Source organism: Poromitra crassiceps (genome assembly GCF_964638095.1).
Source record: "Poromitra crassiceps genome assembly, chromosome: 17".
Taxonomy (NCBI): Eukaryota; Metazoa; Chordata; class Actinopteri; order Beryciformes; family Melamphaidae; genus Poromitra; species Poromitra crassiceps.
This window is the reverse complement of record NC_139635.1, coordinates 26,306,922-26,324,235: the sequence shown is the minus strand read 5'-3', so window position 1 is coordinate 26,324,235 and position 17,314 is coordinate 26,306,922. Positions and strand designations below refer to the sequence as shown.

The window sequence follows — 17,314 nt, the reverse complement described above, 5'->3', positions numbered from 1 at the left end:
AGAGAGAGAGAGAGAGAGAGAGAGAGAGAGAGAGAGAGAGAGAGAGGGAGAGAGAGAGAGGGAGAGAGAGAGAGAGAGAGAGGTCAGCATTGTTATTGTTACAGTCTAGTCTCATGGCCCGGGGCTGCAGGACACAAAAACACACTGTCTCACTTGGCCTGTCCTCTCTATTCATCGCTCTTGTTGTCTGTTGCCATCATCCATCTCTCTGTGTGTGTGTGTCTCTCTCTCTGAGCACGTCCACCATTTTACCCTTCCTAACAATTCGTCCAGTCAAAATATGACTCGTTCAAACGGGCAAATACTTGACGACCTCAGTGAAAATGTGTAAAGAGCAGTGGAAAATGTGTGACATGATGGAGATGGACCCCCACATCAGGCTTGAGGGTCAGATGGAGGGTGAGGGTGAGGGGGGGGGGGGTGGGGGGCTGTGACCCATTAACTAAGACAGACACGGACGCGTGCAGAGCCATGCCAGGGTGGCACTACTCGGGGTGCCAGCACTGATTAAGTCAGCAGGCTGGTGAAACGTTTAAGGAGAGCCTGGTACACTGGGGCACACACACACACACACACACACACGCACATGTCTGCCTGTGGAATGTGTGTGTGTGTGAGGGTGATGTCTGGGCCACATGACAGCGTGATGCCATGTTGCGTGTGCAGTCATAAGCCATCAAGGTCATGCATGCCACGATAGTAGCGTGGTGTAGTCTAGTCTGACACACTGGCCTAATAAAACCAGACTTTTTACTGGAGCTGCACGCAAACATTCAGCTGGAGCTGATTGGCTCTGGTGCTCCGGTGATGCTATGTTCAGATAATGTACGTTAACCTCTATGTTAACCAATGGGGCAGTCCTATATATATACAGTCTAGTTTGGACTTAGTTTCTGCCATAGTGAAGCCAGTAGGCCTATTGTATGTTCAGGGTTCCTACTGGTGCTGGAAATCCTTGAAAACGCTTGGATTTCAATGTGGGGTTTTCAAGGTTTGAAAAGTGATTGGATTTGGAATAAAGTGCTTTATAAACTGCTTGCAATTATAATTGTATTATGTTCATAATACATCGCTATGTGACTGAATAGTTCAACAGAGAGCCTAACTGCTTTTGCCTTCCGCACAAAATGAAGACCCCTCCACTCGAGCCTCGTTAAATAAAAGTAAAATAAACCTTTTGAGTATATGTATGTCTATAAATATGTCATGTACCACATCTGTAAGGCGGTGGAAAAGCTTGAAAATACACCGAGACACTGCTTGAAAAGTGTTTGAATTTGACTTTGGAAAAAGTGTCGAAACCTGTATATGTATATTAAATAATATTGTAATATTATATTATAATATTCTATCTGTACACTCACACTCTCTCCCCATCTCTCTCTCTCTCTCTCCGCGTGTCTCTAGCTGGGGTAGGTGGAGCGACATTCTGTCTCACGGTCGGTTCAAGCGCCCCCTACGGGAGGCCGATGTGGAAACCATCTGCCGTGCCCTACTGGCTTACTGCCTGCTGCATTACCGCGGAGATGAGAACATCAAAAGCTTCGTGTGGGACCTGATCGCACCGACCGCCGACGGCACCACCACCAAGACGCTGGCCAACCACTCTGGTAAAACACACACACACACACGTACACTGACAGAGAAAACAAAATACACACTGTGGCTGTATGTGTCTTTTAACACCTACACACTTGAACACACATGTGATTGCTCCGACTGAAGGCAGGATGACTAAGACACTGGCAGCTAATACATTTTTAAACGGGACAGGAAGAAGAAAAGCTTGCTTATTAATACCTTAGTGTTATGTGTGTCATATCAGTCGGTGACAGCCGACCAATCACGATGGCCGTTTACCATGACAACAACAAGTATGGAGAAGTGTCGGTGGAGAAATCGGGCGCTGTGATCAGTGAATTGACGTTACTGTAACAGCGATCAGAAAGGCAGGCACTGTGATCAGTGAATTGACGTTACTGTAACAGCGATCATAAAGGCAGGCGCTGTGATCAGTGAATTGACGTTACTGTAACAGCGATCAGAAAGGCAGGCACTGTGATCAGTGAATTGACGTTACTGTAACAGCGATCATAAAGGCAGGCGCTGTGATCAGTGAATTGACGTTACTGTAACAGCTATCATAAAGGCAGGCGCTGTGATCAGTGAATTGACGTTACTGTAACGGTGGTCATAAATTCAGGCACTGTGATCAGTGAATTGACGTTACTGTAACAGCGATCAGAAAGGCAGTATAGATTTTACCAGACGTGTATTGGAAATATCTGGTAAGTCTTTCCTTGTTCCACAACACCACTGTATTGCCTGCCAGAAGTGCTGACCAGCTGATTACTGCAGATGCTAAGCTAACGTCAGATGACGCGTTCATGATCTGCTTTTTATTGTACCTCACAAAATGCATTCCAGGCAACGCCCTTACCGGAGGGGGGGGGGGGGGGGGGGTAGATTAATTATCCTATCATATCATGGCTCCAAGAAAATTACATGGTTGCAGGTTGTATTTTTGGTAGACACCTGACAGTATATTTACTTATCTCTCTCTCTCTCTCTCTGTGTCTAGGTCTCTCCACCCCGGTCCCTCGGGGCAGGAAGGGGAAGAAAGGCCAAAAGCCCCCACCCCCGCCTCCCCAAACCCCGCGAGCCGATTGGCTGGCCAGCTGCAACCCTGACCATCTACTGCAGGAGGACAGCTACAAGAGACACCTCAAACACCACTGTAACAAGTAGGTCTCTCTCTGACACAACACCATAGTAACAAGTAGGTCTCTCTCTGACACAACACCATAGTAACAAGTAGGTCTCTCTGACACAACACCATAGTAACAAGTAGGTCTCTCTCTGACACAACACCATAGTAACAAGTAGGTCTCTCTCTGACACAACACCATAGTAACAAGTAGGTCTCTCTCTGACACAACACCATAGTAACAAGTAGGTCTCTCTCTGACACAACACCATAGTAACAAGTAGGTCTCTCTCTGACACAACACCATAGTAACAAGTAGGTCTCTCTCTGACACAACACCATAGTAACAAGTAGGTCTCTCTCTGACACAACACCATAGTAACAAGTAGGTCTCTCTCTGACACAAAGTAACAAGTAGGTCTCTCTCTGACACAACAACAAAGTAACAAGTAGGTCTCTCTCTGACACAACACCAAAGTAACAAGTAGGTATCTCTCTGACACAACACCATAGTAACAAGTAGGTCTCTCTGACACAACACCAAAGTAACAAGTAGGTCTCTCTCTGACACAACACCATAGTAACAAGTAGGTCTCTCTGACACAACACCATAGTAACAAGTAGGTCTCTCTCTGACACAACACCATAGTAACAAGTAGGTCTCTCTCTGACACAACACCATAGTAACAAGTAGGTCTCTCTCTGACACAACACCATAGTAACAAGTAGGTCTCTCTCTGACACAACACCATAGTAACAAGTAGGTCTCTCTCTGACACAACACCATAGTAACAAGTAGGTCTCTCTCTGACACAACACCATAGTAACAAGTAGGTCTCTCTCTGACACAAAGTAACAAGTAGGTCTCTCTCTGACACAAAGTAACAAGTAGGTCTCTCTCTGACACAAAGTAACAAGTAGGTCTCTCTCTGACACAACACCATAGTAACAAGTAGGTCTCTCTCTGACACAACACCATAGTAACAAGTAGGTCTCTCTCTGACACAACACCATAGTAACAAGTAGGTCTCTCTCTGACACAACACCATAGTAACAAGTAGGTCTCTCTCTGACACAACACCATAGTAACAAGTAGGTCTCTCTCTGACACAAAGTAACAAGTAGGTCTCTCTCTGACACAACACCAAAGTAACAAGTAGGTCTCTCTGACACAACACCATAGTAACAAGTAGGTCTCTCTCTGACACAACACCATAGTAACAAGTAGGTCTCTCTCTGACACAAAGTAACAAGTAGGTCTCTCTCTGACACAAAGTAACAAGTAGGTCTCTCTCTGACACAAAGTAACAAGTAGGTCTCTCTCTGACACAAAGTAACAAGTAGGTCTCTCTCTGACACAACACCATAGTAACAAGTAGGTCTCTCTCTGACACAACACCATAGTAACAAGTAGGTCTCTCTCTGACACAACACCATAGTAACAAGTAGGTCTCTCTCTGACACAACACCAAAGTAACAAGTAGGTCTCTCTGACACAACACCATAGTAACAAGTAGGTCTCTCTCTGACACAACACCATAGTAACAAGTAGGTCTCTCTCTGACACAAAGTAACAAGTAGGTCTCTCTCTGACACAAAGTAACAAGTAGGTCTCTCTCTGACACAAAGTAACAAGTAGGTCTCTCTCTGACACAAAGTAACAAGTAGGTCTCTCTCTGACACAACACCATAGTAACAAGTAGGTCTCTCTCTGACACAAAGTAACAGTAGGTCTCTCTCTGACACAACACCATAGTAACAAGTAGGTCTCTCTCTGACACAAAGTAACAAGTAGGTCTCTCTCTGACACAAAGTAACAAGTAAGTTTCTCTCTGACACACCACCATAGTAACAAGTAGCCTGGACCAAGGAAACATTTTGGGGGTCTACTGGCTCATTTCCACCACATATAACAGCACAGTACAGCTCTACTCGACCTGGTCTTACTCGTCTCTACTTGATATAGACTCTGTTTCCATAGCAAGTTTACTTGCCTCCGCCCACACCTGGTCGTCATAGCGACCGCATATCTGTCTTCCGCCCATAGCCGAAGTAGGCTATAAGTATAACGTTAAAATTAAATCAATACACGGAACTTTTAAATTTTATGATTAAAATTATGAAATACTGGTGCCTCTAAATGACCTACAGTGTACATGGGCAAATGTGACAATCGGCTAGGAGAATGGATATCACTGTGTTGTTACTCAAACTCACATGCATGCACTGCGCGGGGACGGGAGAGGCGCTACGAGGAGAACCCCACCGGCAGCTCAACAGGCAAGATCGCGGCTTCGCCTGCGGCCTAGCGGAGCCAACTACAAAGGGCTTCCCGAGGAAAGGACTTTTTTCTCTCTCAAAACAATTGAAAACCACCGCATGTTAAAGCTGAGCAAGGAGATCGATTTTATTTCACCAGAGCCGAAGGCAGCAACACAAAAGACTGATGGAAATAACATTAACAGAAGAGAAGGTAAGCCCCACTAAACTGGTATCCAGCATTGACAGTAGATGCCTACAGTAAACACGATTCTGCCTGACCAATCAGTCGTCTGCAGTGTTTTCACGTCACCGGATGGTACCGGGTTCACAGCGCTGGAACCTCAACAGAGCAGGGACCAAAACTAGCACGACTCAACCCCGACTCAACCCGGGCTGTCCACGTTTTTGATCGGTGGAATGAGACAAAAAAGCGAGACGAGCTGTGCGGGGCCGCGTTGATACCAGCATTGGAAATGGGCCAATCGTCTAACCTTCCGATTTTCTTTCTAAGAACTATAATTGACTGCATACACAAACATTTTTGTAACTTTTCTTTATAAATTCAAATTAAATCTTATGTTCATAATAGCTCCTCCCTCCTGCATTGGCTATGCTGTATGGCATTGGCTGTCAGGCTAAGTGGGGCGGGGCTTACTTAAACACGGAGCGGGTGGAAGTTTGAAAGGCGGAGACTCTGAACAGGTGTGGGTATTTGGTTTTTTCAAAAGGCCACTTTTACACAGACCACATGTTGATGTGTGTGTGGCTGTGCTCTGTGCACGACGTGGTCCATCGTGTGGCGCGTGTTGGTGTGTGTGTGGCTGTACCGTCTGTCACTGTGTGCTCCACGCATGCGTGTCGATCTGACCGGCGCAGAATCGGACACATGAGACTGATCTGCCGGTCACCGCTCAATGGCCGATCAGCTGAAAACCGGCCGATTCCGGCCGTCGGCCGATCGATCGGTGCATCTCTAGATGGAGGAGATTTAAGGATTTAAAACCAAGGCAGCTTTGCCACTTCTAGCTGAGGCCGGCCCTGCCACCTTAAAGCCAGCATGACTGGAACACACCTACCAGCCTCCCTCTCTTCCTTGTCCCTCTCCCTCTCTCTCTCTCTCTCTCTCTCTCTCTCTCACACACACACACACACACACACACACACACACACACACACTTACACACACTTTCTGGTCAGCTTTCTCCTGTTGTCAGGGAGATATGCTTCCTTGCCCTCCGGATTCGATTCCAAGGATTTTTTCCTTGAGTGGGAAGTTTGTGTGAGCGTGTTTGTGTGCGTGTGTGTTTGTGTGCGTGTGCGTGTGTGTGTGTGTGTGTGTGTGTGTGCGCGCGTGCGTCTGGCCGCGCGCCAGGCCAGGTGCTAGGCAGGCAGACCTGTTGGAAGTGGGTGAAAGACACACACACACATACACACACACACACCCCCGTGCACACACACACTTGGGGGTGATTATGTGGTGCCATCTGCTAGGCTGGAGCACAGCGCTGTGCGGCTAATCAGGCCTGGCACATTGATGGATGAGCACACACAGCCTGCCAACAAACACTCACACACACTCACACACACACACACCCCAACTTGTGATGCCGTTGACGCACAAACGCACACCGACACACACACACACACACACACACACACACACACACACACTGCAGAATGAGTTGCAAACAACTGACTGCCTGTGTACCCTCCCCCCTCCTCACCGGCTCTCCAAACTTTTTCCCTCTCCCTCCGTCTATAGCGCTCCTTCCATTCTGTCCCCCCTCCTCTCCTCCTCCTCCTCCTCCCCTCTCTCCTCTCATCCTCCTCTCCTCCTCCTCCCCTCTCTCCTCTCCTCCTCTCCTCCTGCTCTCCTCTCCTCCTCCTGCTCCTCCTCCTCTTCCTCCTCCCCCCCTCTTGCTCCTCCTCTCCTCCTCCTCCTCTCCTCCTCTCCTCCAGACTTTTTCTGACATGGGATTAACATTACCAGCAAGCAGCAAAAAAAAAAAAAAAAAATCGAACAGGTCAATTATACATTCGAACATGCCCTCCTCCCCCACATTCGAAGTTAAATTTGAATTTCGAATAAAAAGTGACAGCCCTAGTCCATGACATGTATGGCTCACGAGTTCTGCTTTTCACTCAACTCCAGACCAGAGGATGCGTTAGATTAAACTTTCTCGTAGTTTACGATTCTGACAGATTGGGCCGTAAAAATTCTGTCATCTATTCTCACAGTGTTAACTTAAAATGACAGATTTTTCTTTGTCATTGTAAAAAAAAAAAAAAAAAAAAAACCTGTAAAAGACGGAAAATATTCCGTTAACAATGCGAGTGCGACCGCTGCTCCGGACATCATCTGCTAGCAATCCGGTTGAATCTGACAATGCCAAAAATGTGTTAATGCGTTTTGCGTTTTTGGTAGCCAGCTTGTAAACACGAGTAAACCTTATGTCCAGTCCAAATGCTGCTCTGCACAGCACATCAACAAGACTGTACTGCAGCTCACTCAAGAGAGGACTGAAAGTTTTTGAAAATAGAATGAAAGTGCTTGAGTTTGTATAACGTATTTTGTGGAATAACAGAAGTTAGTTCTCACGATTAAAGTTATCAGTGTGGTAACGCTAATCACCCTTGATCCGTGCCTCAAACTATGCCCTGTTGGCTCCTTGAATTCGAGGGAATGTCCTTGAAGGTGATGTTCACTCCTGTGTGGGAACCCTGGGTCGTGCTATCAGGGCTCCCCTCTGCTCACCAAATATCATGGAGTTTAGAGAGGTGTGTATTCCAGACAGGGGAAAAGTCTGGGAATTTCTCACGTTCTCCCGGGAAGTCTGGGGATATCCTGGAGTTCAACAAATGGCTCACTGTACAGGGATATAGCAGGCTGTATATTACAACTCGCTTGACGTTCCCTCTCTCTGTCTCTCTCTCTCTCCCTCTCTCTCTCTCTCTCTCTGTCTCTCGCTCCCTCTCTCTCTCCCTCTCTGTCTCTCTCTCTCCCTCTCTGTCTCTCGCTCCCTCTCTCTCTCTCCCTCTCTGTCTCTCGCTCCCTCTCTCTCTCAGGGTGCTGTTGAGGGTGAGGATGTTGTATTATCTGAGACAGGAAGTCATCGGCGACGCGGCTGAGCGCATCCTGGAAGGAGCCGACACCAGGTCAGTAGGGTTTCCTTTCTTTCTTTCTTTCTCTCTCTTTTTAACGCAGAGGGGACATTCTGTCATCTCCATCTTTGGTGCTCGGCGCTCATTGCTGTGGTGCTCCGGCCTCTGCTCTTCCCAGACCTCACCTGTCGATCAAACTGTGCCAGTGAGTCACCTGTCAATCAAACGGTTTCAGTGAGTCACCTGTCAATCAAACGGTTTCAGTGAGTCACCTGTCAATCAAACCGTGTCACTGTGTCCAGCACGGTGACATCTTCCTATTTTTCTGTCCAAGTTTGAGGTTGTCTTTCCGTTTGTCTGTTCAGTCATGGGGGCTGTTCACGGCTCACGCTAAGTGCTAACTAGCTACTCAGTAGGGATGCAGCGATTTTCAAGATTTTTCCGCCGTTTAAAACGTCACGGTTTTGTAACCGTAAAGGCTCGAGCCGAGTGTTTCTGTTCCCACTCTCAAAAAAGGGATGTTAGGGTTCTGTGGAAGTTAAAGGGAGGTTAGGGTACTGTGGAAGTTAAAGGGATGTTAGGGTACTGTGGAAGTTAAAGGGATGTTAGGGTACTGTGGAAGTTAAAGGGACATTATGGTACTGTGGAAGTTAAAGGGATGTTAGGGTACTGTGGAAGTTAAAGGGATGTTAGGGTACTGTGGAAGTTAAAGGGACATTATGGTACTGTGGAAGTTAAAGGGACGTTAGGGTACTGTGGAAGTTAAATGGACATTAGGGTACTGGGGAAGTTAAAGGGACGTTAGGGTACTGTGGAAGTTAAAGGGACGTTAGGGTACTGTGGAAGTTAAAGGGACGTTAGGGTACTGTGGAAGTTAAATGGACATTAGGGTACTGTGGAAGTTAAAGGGACATTATGGTACTGTGGAAGTTAAAGGGATGTTAGGGTACTGTGGAAGTTAAAGGGACATTATGGTACTGTGGAAGTTAAAGGGATGTTAGGGTACTGTGGAAGTTAAAGGGACATTAGGGTACTGTGGAAGTTAAAGGGACGTTAGGGTACTGTGGAAGTTAAAGGGATGTTAGGGTACTGTGGAAGTTAAAGGGACATTATGGTACTGTGGAAGTTAAAGGGACGTTAGGGTACTGTGGAAGTTAAAGGGACGTTAGGGTACTGTGGAAGTTAAAGGGACGTTAGGGTACTGTGGAAGTTTAAGGGATGTTAGGGTACTGTGGAAGTTAAAGGGATGTTAGGGTACTGTGGAAGTTAAAGGTACATTAGGGTACTGTGGAAGTTAAAGGTGACGTTAGGGTACTGTGGAAGTTTAAGGGATGTTAGGGTACTGTGGAAGTTAAAGGGATGTTAGGGTACTGTGGAAGTTAAAGGGATGTTAGGGTACTGTGGAAGTTAAATGGACATTATGGTACTGTGGAAGTTAAAGGGACATTATGGTACTGTGGAAGTTAAAGGGACATTATGGTACTGTGGAAGTTAAAGGGACGTTAGGGTACTGTGGAAGTTAAAGGGACGTTAGGGTACTGTGGAAGTTAAAGGGATGTTAGGGTACTGTGGAAGTTAAATGGACATTATGGTACTGTGGAAGTTAAATGGACATTATGGTACTGTGGAAGTTAAAGGGACATTATGGTACTGTGGAAGTTAAAGGGACGTTAGGGTACTGTGGAAGTTAAAGGGACGTTAGGGTACTGTGGAAGTTAAAGGGATGTTAGGGTACTGTGGAAGTTAAAGGGATGTTAGGGTACTGTGGAAGTTAAAGGGATGTTAGGGTACTGTGGAAGTTAAAGGGACATTATGGTACTGTGGAAGTTAAAGGGATGTTAGGGTACTGTGGAAGTTAAATGGACATTAGGGTACTGTGGAAGTTAAAGGGATGTTAGGGTACTGTGGAAGTTAAATGGACATTAGGGTACTGTGGAAGTTAAAGGGATGTTAGGGTACTGTGGAAGTTAAAGGGATGTTAGGGTACTGTGGAAGTTAAAGGGACATTATGGTACTGTGGAAGTTAAAGGGACATTAGGGTACTGTGGAAGTTAAATGGACATTAGGGTACTGTGGAAGTTAAAGGGATGTTATGGTACTGTGGAAGTTAAAGGGACATTATGGTACTGTGGAAGTTAAAGGGACGTTATGGTACTGTGGAAGTTAAAGGGACATTATGGTACTGTGGAAGTTAAATGGACATTAGGGTACTGTGGAAGTTAAAGGGACATTATGGTACTGTGGAAGTTAAAGGGACATTAGGGTACTGTGGAAGTTAAAGGGACATTAGGGTACTGTGGAAGTTAAAGGGACATTATGGTACTGTGGAAGTTAAATGGACATTATGGTACTGTGGAAGTTAAATGGACATTATGGTACTGTGGAAGTTAAATGGACATTATGGTACTGTGGAAGTTAAATGGACATTATGGTACTGTGGAAGTTAAAGGGACATTATGGTACTGTGGAAGTTAAAGGGACGTTAGGGTACTGTGGAAGTTAAAGGGACGTTAGGGTACTGTGGAAGTTAAAGGGATGTTAGGGTACTGTGGAAGTTAAAGGGATGTTAGGGTACTGTGGAAGTTAAAGGGATGTTAGGGTACTGTGGAAGTTAAATGGACATTAGGGTACTGTGGAAGTTAAATGGACATTAGGGTACTGTGGAAGTTAAAGGGATGTTAGGGTACTGTGGAAGTTAAATGGACATTAGGGTACTGTGGAAGTTAAAGGGACATTATGGTACTGTGGAAGTTAAAGGGACATTAGGGTACTGTGGAAGTTAAATGGACATTAGGGTACTGTGGAAGTTAAATGGACATTAGGGTACTGTGGAAGTTAAAGGGATGTTAGGGTACTGTGGAAGTTAAAGGGATGTTAGGGTACTGTGGAAGTTAAAGGGACATTATGGTACTGTGGAAGTTAAAGGGACATTAGGGTACTGTGGAAGTTAAATGCTTCCTCCGATACATGTGCAGTCGGCAGCCGCTTCTTTTCACCTGACAGCGAGGGGTTTCACTGGCAGGACGTAGCATGTGGGAGGATCATGCTATTCCCCCCAGTTCCCCTCCCCCCTGAACAGGTGCCCCGACCGACCAGAGGAGGCGCTAGTGCAGCGACTAGGGCACATACCACCCGCAGACACGGCCAATTGTGCCTGTATGGACGCCGCTCGACCAAGCCGGAGGTAACGCGGGGACTGGAACCTGCGAGCCGCGTGTTGGTAGGCGGGGAATCTAGCGCTGCACTACGCCGACGCCCAGCTCCTTCCTCTTCTAAACAATATTACCTCCACCCTTCATTATGTTATCATGGAGAAGATATGACAACATCATGTTTTTCTGACATGTTGGACTCATTTGGAGGTGCCATTTTCTCCCATGCTGACAGGCTCTTCCATTGTGAGTGGCCACCAGCAGCTACAGCGCCGCTCACCTTGACTGCTCCTTCATCTCCTCCTCACAACTCCTTCACTCCTCCCTCCATCTTTTTTCCATCACTCTCCTCTTTCACACCATCTGTCCATCTCTCTCTCTCTCTCTCTCTCTCTCTCTCTCTCTCTCTGCAGTGCACTTTAGTCTCTCATCCGCTCCCATCCCCCTCTCATCACCCTTTCACCCAGATGTGAATGAATATATAATGTGGAGCACGTGCACTCCATGTTGATCTCTCCCTCCCTCTCTCTCCCTCTGCCTTGCTCTCTCCCTCCCTCTCTCTCTCTCTCTCTCTCTCTCCCTCTGCCTTGCTCTCTCTCTCTCTCCCTCTGCCTTGCTCTGTCTCTCCCTCCCTCTCTCTCTCTCTCTCTCTCTCCCTCTGCCTTGCTCTCTCTCTCTCTCCACCTCTCCCTCTGCCTTGCTCTCTCTCTCTCTCTCTCCCTCTGCCTTGCTCTCTCTCCCTCCCTCGCTCTCTCTCTCTCCCTCTGCCTTGCTCTCTCTCCCTCCTCTCTCTCTCTCCCTCTGCCTTGCTCTCTCTCTCCCTCTGCCTTGCTCTCTCTCCCTCCCTCTCTCCCTCTCTCTCTCTCTCTCTCTCTCTCTCTGCCTTGCTCTCTCTCCCCTCAATGGCTACTGTGACAGACCCCTGTGTGTGTGTGTGTGTATGTATATACATGGGAGTGTGTGTGTGTGTGTGTGTGTGTGTGTGTGTGTGTGTGTGTGTGTGTGTGTGTGTGTATGTATATATATACGTGTGTGTGTGTGTGTGTGTGTGTGTGTGTGTGTGTGGGCGCGTGCCAGACGTGAGCATACTGGGTGCCAGCGCGCCAACATATGCCAGGGGGATTTAGCATGCCAGCCTGTGTGTGTGTGTGTGTTGCCAAGGCCAGGCATACTGCTGTTTACAGAGATAAGGACCTGATTCCCTGGTTTCTCCTCTCCTCATGTCACCCTCTATCTTTCTCCTTGCATCCATTGTGCATTGTGCCCTCTGTGTGTGTGTGTGTGTGTGTGTGTGTGTGTGTGTGTCTCTCTCTCCACCCACAGCTAGCTGGAGACATGTGCATTGTGCCCTCTCTCTCTCTCTCTCTCTCTCTCTCTCTCTCTCTCTCTCTCTCTCTCTCTCTCTCTCTCTCTCTCTCTCTCTCCACAGCTAGCTGGAGACAATTCCTTCTCTCTTCTTTGTCATAATGGAGGGTTTCTTTGCAAAAACATGCAATCAGTGTCGTGCAGAAAGCCTCTATGTTGATTTTAGCCTGTTGTGTTCTCACTGGCTACTAGATAAAAACACAGATTTCTGCCGATATGACAGGCCAATGAAATGATGCTTTAATGATGCCCTGATGCTTGACTAAATGATCAATGTTATTTATGTAACTGAATTAGAAAACCTGAATAAGGTGCCTGAGAATATTCTGTTATCCAGAGGCCTGACGCAGTCAAACAGGCACTGATGTTTCCTGTTGGTGTTTGCAGTCAGTGCACGCTTAGAGTAGCTCTAGACTAGCTTACGAGCTACTAGCTACTAGCTTACTAGCTACTAGCTTACGAGCTACTAGCTACTACCTTACTAGCTACTAGCTTACGAGCTACTAGCTTACTAGCTAAATTATTGGCAGGAGAATACAGATGGGCAGAAGCTGTGTTTGTTGGTGGGTACTTGGGTGTTGAAGAGGTTAATACTAAAGGTGCGTATGGAGCTGATCCTGAGTAAGACATAAAAGGACGGCTTTACTGATAATCAACCCACTTTGTATCGTTAATAATCTCGCTAATATACGGTAAGCACATGGGCAGTGTTTACCTTCTCTCTGTGTTTTCCTCATGGACTTCCCGGTTTCCTCCTCTGCCAAAGCGCTTCATTGTGACGCGTTTTACGTCACAACGAAGCTCCAGAAGTTCTGCTCGAGACGTGGAATCTGCTCTGAGGGCGGCTGTTTTTGTTTGTAGTGTATGTGCGGTATGTATAAGTATGTGCACATCCATGGAGAATTGCATGGAGAGCCTTAACGAGCCTTAATGACTTGCAGCTCACAGGAGCGGAGTTTCTGCAGGAGCATTTTTGCCCATGAGGAAAACAGAGAGAAGGTAAACACTGCCCATGTGCTTATTTTACCGAGATTATTAATGATGCAAAGTGGGTTGATTATCGGTAAAGCCATCCTTCAAACTAAAGGATACAGCTGGTGTTTTTAAATATATTTTTTGTCATCAACAAATCATATGAAAATAAGAAAATTTAGAGCGCATTTGCTCCCATGTTGCTATTGTGCTAATTGAGCATATTATGATATTGTCTCATGTCGATCGCAGACCCCTGAATTGAATTGATATCTTATCGTGGCAGACTTTTTTGATATCAGCAAATATCGTCGTCCAAAGAATCGATATAATATTGTATCGTGATGAAACTTGCGATTTACATCCCTATGTGACGAAAGTGGCGTTGAGGTCTTAAAATATATTGAAAGGGTCTTAAAAGTTGACAAAGAATTTAACTTCAGGATTGCTGCATATACTACCCTGTAATTGGAATATCCAAAACCCAGTCTCCAAAATGCCGTGTGCGTGTCAACAAAGCCGGTGTCTCTCAAATATAGGGAGGGAATGGGACTTTTGGACAAAGCCAGCCAATAGGAATGTCAACCGGCAGGATGCTGCCAGAAAGACTGCCATCACCGGTGCAGTGTGTCCCTCCTGAGCCTCCGTCCCACACCGGTGCAGTGTGTCCCTCCTGAGCCTCCGTCCCACACTTTGCATTTGGCAGCCGACACCATCGAGAACCACAATCTGATTACGCCACAAAATACCCCTTAATCTGATTTCCACTCCCCCCCCCCCCCCTCTCTCTCTCTCTCTGATTTGAATTGCAAAAGTGATGCTGAAGCAAATTGAATGGGCACAAACAGTTTGGATAACGATCTCTTAACTAAAACACCAAACATTAACGCTAATGATGATGTCAGATCCTGTAGGAGTGCATTGGGAGTGATGTGATGTTTATCGTGTGCTCGCTCCGCTGCAGTGAGCTGGATGTCTGGATCCCCCAGCCGTTCCACGCAGAGGTGCCGGCCGACTGGTGGGACAGCGAGGCGGACAAATCGCTGCTCATTGGTGTCTTCAAACACGGTAAGACACGCACGCACACACACACACACGCACGCACACTCGCACACACACACACACACACACACCAGCATCTTGTAATACACATCATATCCACGGGTTGGTTCAAACATAACACTCATACAGACAGATAATACACCCATCAGCATCTTTAAAACATGTAAACACACACACACACATTTTCACACATAATCTCCAAATAGGATAAGCATCCCGGAAAAACACACACACACACACACACACATACACACACACACACACACACAGACCAAGCCCCAACCCACCCCACCGGTTGATTGGTGTTGCCATGGCGACAGCGGTACCCAGCTGACAGGCTCAGCGTGCTATCGGAAGGATGATTGATGGGCGCTGTCCGACCGCCGGCCAGGCGCTCGCGCCCGTGTGTGTGTGTGTGTGTGTGTGTGTGTGTGTGTGTGTGTGTGTGTGTGTGGCGTGGTGTGTTACAGGTGTTAATTTAGCACCTCCCAATGTCACTGATGTGAATGAAATTTGTGTCAAAGTTAAAAAATGACCAGTTTTTCTTCCATTAGTTGTTAAATTCCCACTTGACTTAAATCTACTAAGCTACTATTCTACACGGGTGTATTATCTTCCATTGACTGCCAGCCTACTGACCTCTCTCTGGATGGTCATTAGGATGATTTGAGAGTGAGCCACCTTTGGGTGCTGCCTGGCCGTCGGAATGGGACTCCCAGTGACAGGCTGATGGGGCCCAGTGTCACTGTGTGTGATGCGGACACGCACCCTCATTCATATTCATTTGGGATAATTGTCATAATTTCTCCATCATTGCCATCCTCTCTGATTCAATTAGGACAGGCTGGGAGGGCACACACAGACACACACACAGAAACACACACACACACACACACACAGAAACACACACACACAGAAACACACAGGGATAGAAAAGGGCTCACCCATAGTTAATCATAATCCTCATTCACTAGGGAGGCCCTTAGAGGGGCAAAAACTGACACACACTCAGTCACACACACTCACACAAACAGACACACACTCAGTCACACACACTCACACAAACAGACACACTCGCACACACACAACAATGCGTCACACACACACACACACACTGTAGAAGAGTGATGGCCTATAAAGACCCCGATGATTAGCGTTTGGCTGCGGGCACAGTGCTGTGTGTATGTGTGTGTGAGTGAGAGAGAGAGATAGACATTAGGAATTGAAATGTGATGGAGAGAGAGAGGGGTGGTGAGGGAGTGTGGCATGAATGGAGCGAGGGGGGAATGGGGAAAGGAGAGTGGGGCCGACTGAGGCTGGAGAGGGAGGTGCAGTGTTAGAGAGCCCTCCCTAAAGAGAGGCTGAGGGAGGTGTAGTGTTACAGAGAGCCCTCCCTAAAGAGAGGCTGAGGGAGGTGTAGTGTTACAGAGAGCCCTCCCTATAGAGAGGCTGATGGAGGTGTAGTGTTACAGAGAGCCCTCCCTAAAGAGAGGCTGATGGAGGTGTAGTGTTACAGAGAGCCCTCCCTAAAGAGAGGCTGATGGAGGTGTAGTGTTACAGAGAGCCCTCCCTAAAGAGAGGCTGAGGGAGGTGTAGTGTTACAGAGAGCCCTCCCTAAAGAGAGGCTGAGGGAGGTGTAGTGTTACAGAGAGCCCTCCCTATAGAGAGGCTGATGGAGGTGTAGTGTTACAGAGAGCCCTCCCTAAAGAGAGGCTGAGGGAGGTGTAGTGTTACAGAGAGCCCTCCCTAAAGAGAGGCTGAGGGAGGTGTAGTGTTACAGAGAGCCCTCCCTAAAGAGAGGCTGATGGAGGTGCAGTGTTAGAGAGAGCCCTCCCTAAAGAGAGGCTGATGGAGGTGCAGTGTTACAGAGAGTCCTCCCTATAGAGAGGCTGAGGGAGGTGTAGTGTTACAGAGAGCCCTCCCTAAAGAGAGGCTGATGGAGGTGCAGTGTTAGAGAGAGCCCTCCCTAAAGAGAGGCTGATGGAGGTGCAGTGTTAGAGAGAGCCCTCCCTAAAGAGAGGCTGATGGAGGTGCAGTGTTAGAGAGAGCCCTCCCTAAAGAGAGGCTGATGGAGGTGCAGTGTTACAGAGAGCCCTCCCTAAAGAGAGGCTGATGGAGGTGTAGTGTTACAGAGAGCCCTCCCTAAAGAGAGGCTGATGGAGGTGTAGTGTTACAGAGAGCCCTCCCTATAGAGAGGCTGAGGGAGGTGTAGTGTTACAGAGAGCCCTCCCTAAAGAGAGGCTGAGGGAGGTGTAGTGTTACAGAGAGCCCTCCCTAAAGAGAGGCTGATGGAGGTGTAGTGTTACAGAGAGCCCTCCCTATAGAGAGGCTGAGGGAGGTGTAGTGTTACAGAGAGCCCTCCCTATAGAGAGGCTGAGGGAGGTGTAGTGTTACAGAGAGCCCTCCCTAAAGAGAGGCTGATGGAGGTGCAGTGTTACAGAGAGCCCTCCCTAAAGAGAGGCTGATGGAGGTGTAGTGTTAGAGAGCCCTCCCTAAAGAGAGGCTGATGGAGGTGCAGTGTTACAGAGAGCCCTCCCTAAAGAGAGGCTGAGGGAGGTGTAGTGTTACAGAGAGCCCTCCCTAAAGAGAGGCTGAGGGAGGTGCAGTGTTACAGAGAGCCCTCCCTAAAGAGAGGCTGAGGGAGGTGCAGTGTTACAGAGAGCCCTCCCTAAAGAGAGGCTGAGGGAGGTGT

General features: G+C 47.4%; 1 protein-coding gene across 1 annotated transcript in view; it reads left to right on the top strand.

The window, feature by feature from the left end:
- chd7 (chromodomain helicase DNA binding protein 7) overlaps window positions 1-17,314 on the top strand; it is a 145,167-nt gene that overhangs the window by 104,097 nt on the left and 23,756 nt on the right. The window contains exons 24-27 of the mRNA XM_083653826.1: window positions 1,408-1,610; window positions 2,582-2,744; window positions 8,036-8,125; window positions 14,525-14,628. Coding sequence (XP_083509952.1) covers window positions 1,408-1,610; window positions 2,582-2,744; window positions 8,036-8,125; window positions 14,525-14,628 — 560 coding nt within the window. The remainder of the gene's footprint in view (window positions 1-1,407; window positions 1,611-2,581; window positions 2,745-8,035; window positions 8,126-14,524; window positions 14,629-17,314) is intronic.